The 6,875-nt window shown below is 35.2% G+C and overlaps 1 protein-coding gene across 3 annotated transcripts in view; it reads left to right on the forward strand.

Moving 5' to 3' along the window:
- The window catches only part of LOC149787354 (carbonic anhydrase 13-like), a 68,117-nt gene that overhangs the window by 51,142 nt on the left and 10,100 nt on the right, over positions 1-6,875 (forward strand). For 2 of the 3 annotated variants that reach the window (XM_089977913.1, XM_089977914.1), the window contains one exon: positions 278-5,592. The exons of the other annotated variant lie outside the window; for it this stretch is intronic. In XM_089977913.1, coding sequence (XP_089834039.1) covers positions 278-484 — 207 coding nt within the window. In that variant the 3' untranslated portion in view covers positions 485-5,592. Of the gene's footprint in view, positions 1-277; positions 5,593-6,875 lie in introns of those variants that run through there. 3 annotated transcript variants of the gene reach the window in all.

Here is a 6,875-nt window from a genome sequence, read left to right on the forward strand (position 1 = left end):
AGCCCACAAAAATTTACGTCACCTCATCTGAATCCCATTATCTTACAGGCGGAAGTAGAAAACTTTATGAGCCCTATACTTAAAAAACCAAACAAGGAATATGTTTGAAAAGAAAATCTCTGAAAAATTACAAACACAAAGTTGACGAGACTAACATCTCTCCGTAATGCCAAGTGTCTTATGTAAACTAAACGATATTTAAGATTATTAACTGAGTGATACAAGATATACTTGTATCTTATTATTACAGTTTTTATGACAGCCCATCTTTTTCCAGTTGGATTCGTTACGATCTCTGCGAGATAACGAAGAAGGCGGACAACCGATAGGAAACAACTACAGACCTCCACTTCCACTTGGAGACAGGAAAATACGGTGCACATTCAAGAAAGGAACAAAACACTGTTATTTGGTCGTTGGAGCTGTCGTTGTTGTTGCCGCTGCTGTTGTAGCCGGATTTCTAAAACACCTGAAGATGTTTTAGCCACAGTTACAGACCTTTGCTTGCACTAGGAGAGCACATATGTGGCATTCTTTCAGACACAGGAAAAAGAAATCTTCCAGCTTGCCCCAAGTGGAACGATCGTGGGTTCTTTTGGCTATCTTTGTTGTTTGTGGTGATAGTGGCTAGTGTTACTACTATAGACGTTGCTGCTTACCGGTCTTTCAAAAACGTTTCATCCTAAATTCAGTCACTCTTTTTCGAATAGAAATATTAATTAGGATTTCTTACAAATGCAAGGAAAACAACGCAATGTGGTTATAATGAAAATTGTCATTGCTTTTGATCTTCCTGTTGCATTTTCTACCTTGTGTCAGCGAACAATGAAACAGCGAGTATGATCGATAAATTGGTGACATTGTATCAAAGTGGAGTCACTTTCACAATAACAACACCATTCTAATATGTGCTGCACACAGTTATCTTAATTTACTGTTGCCTGGATGGGTACATTTCAAGATGAAATTGAGGACAAAGAAATAATTGTAACGGGTAATATAAATAAAGTTTATTTTTAAAGGTCCCCACTACACAGATGACTCGAAACATCGAAATGTCCAATTGGGAACAAGTGATAACCCAGCCTATACGAGTAATTGTGACTAGTTATTATTTGATGTATCACACTTATACTAACCATTAAATATTTTCTCTGCAATGCAAGTCCCAGTTTATGTTTCCAGTTGCTTCGATCCTGTATGTATAACAAAATATCTAACTTACATAGAGATATTTCAATGAAAATGTCTTCCTCAGTGATGTAGCTAATGATCCTTTCTAAACTATCGCAGTTCAGATATATGAGTATATACGGTACCTTTCATGACACTTTACAGTTGCCCTATATTCAAATGTGGCTGCAAAGATAATTCTAAAAGCTATAAACATGTATCATTTATTCCAAAATTATCAAAAATATTTATAAAAATAACAAATATAACTAAGCAGCTCAACTATTACATTGCCATAAATAATCTTTGTCTACGGGGACATTTGGGATTTTGAGTCTCCCTCTCATGTGTAATTGTATTTGGAATTTTGAGTCTCCCTCTCATGTGTAACTGTATTTGGGTTTTCGAGTCTCCCTCTCATGTGTAATTGTATTTGGGTTTTCGAGTCTCCCTCTCATGTGTAACTGTATTTGGGATTTTGAGTCTCCCTCTCATGTGTAACTGTATTTGGGTTTTCGAGTCTCCCTCTCATGTGTAATTGTATTTGGGATTTTGAGTCTCCCTCTCACGTGTAACTGGATTAATAAGAATTACAGAAAACTGGGTAACAGCCATGGAAGATGGAAATTTAACAGTAATAACACGAAACCGGGTTAAAAGCAAGGGTCATGGAAAGTTAACAAGAATTACAGAAAAATGGGTAAAGGCCATGAATAATGGAAATTTAATAGGACTACTCTTTTTAGACTTCAAAAAGACATCTCACCTGGTAAATTTATAGGTTTATATCTTATCACACTAATAGGTCTCAACAAGTATGTTGAGAAATTGCAAGATTATAGGCGCTGCCTATTACATCAGGTGTGCATCGTAAATCTGTTCTAGCACTTCTGTTTCTCACTTTTTATTAATGATATTCAATTACACAAACCTTATACATAAGCAAGCCTCTTATCAGATGACACAGTCAGTTGTACATCTGATCCATGTACAAGTAAAATCAAAAACGAAACTAATGTGTGATCTTTATATCATGAACTGGTGTGATAGGAAACACCAGTTAATAACCGCAAATCCGTACACATTGTAGTTGCTATAAAATAACACTCGATGTGATCTGAGGACTCGGAATTTGAGTTATATGTTGACAATGTCAGAACTGCGAACAGGATATGTAAAACACTCTTGTATGCTTTCATGGCTCGTAGCTGAGAATGGAATTAACATGTTTTCCGTGTATACTGTATTCGAATTTTTGATGTCAAACATTTTATTACTTGGTTGTATTGAGAAGTGTTTGCCTCTTGACACCAGACTGTGGTTTTAGCTCAGCTGGTTTTAGACTAGAAGAGCTTACGGGATGGTCTATCGTCCGACGTCTGTCGTACGTTCGTCCATTAGAAAAAGTTTGTTACCGTTACTCCTTACAAACTACTCGAGGATTACCATGAAACTGTAAATGCACAATCATCCCATCGTCGTCTAGTTAGTTCTAAATGAATATGGTGCCGCTCGGATCTCCAATATAACCAATACAATGACAATCTTTACAATTTGTTTTGTCATTACTCCTTCTGAAGGAATGGTCATATCAACATGGGGTTTTTACTAAAGAAATTTGTATCATGCATGATTGATCCTGAATGAAAATTGTGTACATCTGATGTCCAATAAGGCCACCAGTCTTATCAGCATGGATATTTAACTGGAAGACTTCTTATGATGTCGAGTTGGTCATACTTGAAAATGGTACTGATCCGACTTCTAATATGACTGCCACAATGGCCACGTTGAACGTCTTGCTATCTCTAATTCTCCTGGATGACTAGTCAAAGAGACCGTGTGCTGTCACCAAAAAGACTTATTATTATGTTTAGTTAGTACTGAATAGAAATGGTTCCAATCTGATATCGAATATGGTAACCATGACTTCCATCTTGGAAATCTTGACATCGTTAACCCTTCAAACCGGAAGTCATATCAACATGGGGTTTCCACCAGAATGCTTCTTATGATACCATTTTGGTGCTAAATGATATGATTCCAAGATGACATCAAGCAACTAATTTAAAATCTTGTTTTCACCGAAAAATATCAAAGATGGTTTCGACAATCAGCAGTTAAAAGTATGAAGTGGTCTTGTTTTTCATTCCTAAACATTTCTTTCGAGCCATCGGAACGTCAACTCTGTTTAATTCTTCCTACGTTTTGCGAAAATAAGACTGTGCCACAATACGTGGTAAAAGTTCAAAGTCTCAGTTAAATAGTGTCTATAGACTACAACAAAATATTGGATGCTTCATCTGATAACCCGTCAAATAATCTTTCCCCCATCTTTATTAGATAGAGAGAATATAATAAACAACTCATGGATACAACTGTATAAATGGAGCACCTTGTGAAAAACTTTTTTTTATGCGAAACTTATGATGATATAAGTTTTGCAGTTAACATTAATCTCCAAAAAGCCACTAAGAGAAACATTAAAATAAAGTCTTCACTACTCCGGCGCCATGATGTGGAATTCCCTCCCATCAACGTTGAAATAATTCCAGTAGGCCTATCGATCTTCACTGTTAGCATCTTCCTATCTTTATGAAGTTTTGAATATATGCATATGTTAACATGTTTGTATATATTTGCAAATGATTTTATGTAAAACTGAATATAACTGACTTTTTATAGTATCTCGTTCTATTCATGTTTATTAATTGGCGTATCAGGGTAGAATAGTTTGATTTAAAAATATTGCCTAGCGCTGTTGTTGTTGTTGTTGTAGGGTTTAACGCCATTTTTCAGCACAATATAGGCTATACATTGCGGCCAGTGTAAATGGTGGAGGAAGAACCCGGGAAAACCCCAGAAAGAACGACCGACCCATGAGAAACTACTGGCAAGCTTTCTCACATACCCACATTGGCCGAACCCAAGACTCAAACCCTCGCATAAAGAGGTGAGAGCCTAGCGCTCTTGAAATAAATTATTATTATTTATATTATTATCATTATTATTATTATTATTATTATTATTATTATCAGCTTCATTAATGCAGTTATGGACAGGGTTTACCTTGTTATGACATTTGTTTCATTTTGCTGATACTGCAAACTAAGTTGTGACGGAGATGTCCCGATTTGCATAACATTTCTCGTTTGGTCGAAACGCATCACGTGGTGTGTTTTGATCCTTTTACCAAAGTGTGTTGTTCCGAACGATAATGAGCCATAAAATATGAGTTTGTTCACGTACGAAAATGGGCAGAGTAGGAAAAAAGATGGCATCTCCTGTCCGCCATCTTGCATCGATACAACTACTACGGCTAGAGATGGCGGCCCTGTTTTCGCCATCTTGATTCTGTTTAGGTGGCGCTCACCAGATAATATGTACTTTTGAGAGAGTAACGTATGTAAGGTGAAGTAGTTCGCATTTAAAACATGCACAGTGGAGAGAATGTTTGCATACCTCTATGCTACATTAATGTAATGTGGATGATATTTCTTTTGGATATTGTACTTTTGGAAATTTTACATGATTTAAGCACACTGCTAACTAAATTGACTGCTCCCTTGTGTTAAAAAATCAGTCTGAATTAGTCTAAAGTACACTATACATAGCAGCTATTAAAATAGGGAAAATGAATTTTGCCAGACTAGACAATACCAGCTTCTGAAAGTGCAATGAATGAATTACCAAATATATAAAATGTCAAAAAAGTTATCGGCTCTTTTTTATACAAATGACCTCTGAAGTTCAGGAAGTGAAAATGACCAAGTAGAGCTAGCACTTTTTTGAAAGGTGCACATCTGAAGTAAGGCCAAGCTGTATACTCTATAACCCATAGTACACCCATCAATCATACACCAAAATAAAGGGAATTAAAGGTTCTTTGCATTATACCTAAGATATACAAGGTCTTTTTTAAATAGCCAGTATAACCAGTGAGGAAAGCCGGGGACATTGTTTTTCTTTAAATTCCTAACCCTATGCAAAATGCGAAACTGTATAGCACCACCTTAAGTGAGTATAAACCTGGGTTAATTTTGACAGTACCAATGCTAGCACATGATCACAACTCAGAACTTCCAAAACAGCTGACCAGAGTTTAAAGTGAAACGTGTTTCAGGTCAGAACTCTGAGGAACAGCATCCCTGTTCGGCCTTTTGATTCTAAAAACTACTGTGCAGCGTATGTACAATATTCTTTCTTAATAATCTTTCTTAGGAAAATCTTAAACAACCTCAACAGTACAGAATGCGTTGCTTTGGATGGCTGTGAAATGATAATTCAACATTGTTCGTGTTATTGTTCTTACATAGGTAGCACGTGAATCATAAAAATTACAGATAATACACGTTCTAATTATTTTGTACACAAAAGTTTAGAAGCATTTGTTTATTAATAAAAATTTTGAAGCTCGTCGATTTTTGTTGTGCGACGCTCATTGTTGTACCATATCATGTGTACTTGATCACTGTCACTTTTTTAGAAGACATGTATTTAAATGTATGGACTTTCTTTTCATGTATCTCATCGTGCTTTCAACATATACGTTATGTTCAGCCAGACAGATAAGTCTCATAAGGCGAGTATGTTATCCTCTGTCCACCAAATTTGTAACACGAGGCCCATGTGGGTATGAGATCGATTACTAAGATGACATATGCCTAATAGCAGTTGTCCACAAAATCTGGATTAACAGAATGGATTCTATAGAAATTTCTTTATATCCTGTTTATAACATGATATGGAAAAAGAAATGTATTCTATCCGGTTTATAGCACATGCTATGGAAATATAAATGTATTCTGTCCGGTTTATATAACATGCTATGGAAATAGACGTGTATTCTATCCTGTTTATAGTACATGCTATGGAAATAGAAAGTTATTCTATCCTATTTATTGCACCTGCTACGGAAACAGAAGTGCATGTATATCCTGTTTATAGCATATGCTATGGAAATATAAGTGTATTCTATTCTGTTTATAGCATGCTGTGAAAATAGAAGTGTATTCTATTCTGTTTATAGCATATGCTATCGAAATAGAAATGTATTCTATTCTGTTTATAGCATGCTATAAAAAATGTTTCATGATTTGTTTGTATTTTAAATCTTCACACATTTTGCATCATTTGTCAGATTTGATGAGTCGTTCAAAAGTGTTTTGTAGCTTTTTCATGACTGAACAGTATCGATTATAAAAACCTGAAAGCATTTTATACCAAAATGTCTTCTGTTACATTTGTCCATCTTATGTTGAACATTTTAAAATGTAGATTATTAAGGCATGTTGTCAAACGCCATACTATAATCTTACATGGTCTTACGACCAGACGGACTAATACTAAATTTAGAAAACAGTTTGTTCTGTTGTTTCACAATACCAAATTATCCTTCCTCGAAGTTTTCAATACTATACATCCAGAAAGTTTTGGTGTGGAGGAATGTTCAGGTTTATTATTTACCAATTCAGTCAGAATTCTTTTCATTTTATTACATACTTAAGTAACTTAGGAGACTATCTGGCGAAATAATTTCCATAATTTTTTTATTCCTATATTTTCACATGTGAAAAATATATACAGATAGTTTCACATGTGAAAATATACTATTTCCTATAATGCTATGCGACGCTTGATTGTTTGTGCCAACAAAAGTTGTACTTACAAGAGCAAAAAAGTACCCTGTGAGCTAAAATAAA

This window comes from Sinohyriopsis cumingii, chromosome 12, assembly GCF_028554795.1.
Source record: "Sinohyriopsis cumingii isolate HCF-2022 chromosome 12, ASM2855479v2, whole genome shotgun sequence".
Taxonomy (NCBI): domain Eukaryota; kingdom Metazoa; phylum Mollusca; class Bivalvia; order Unionida; family Unionidae; genus Sinohyriopsis; species Sinohyriopsis cumingii.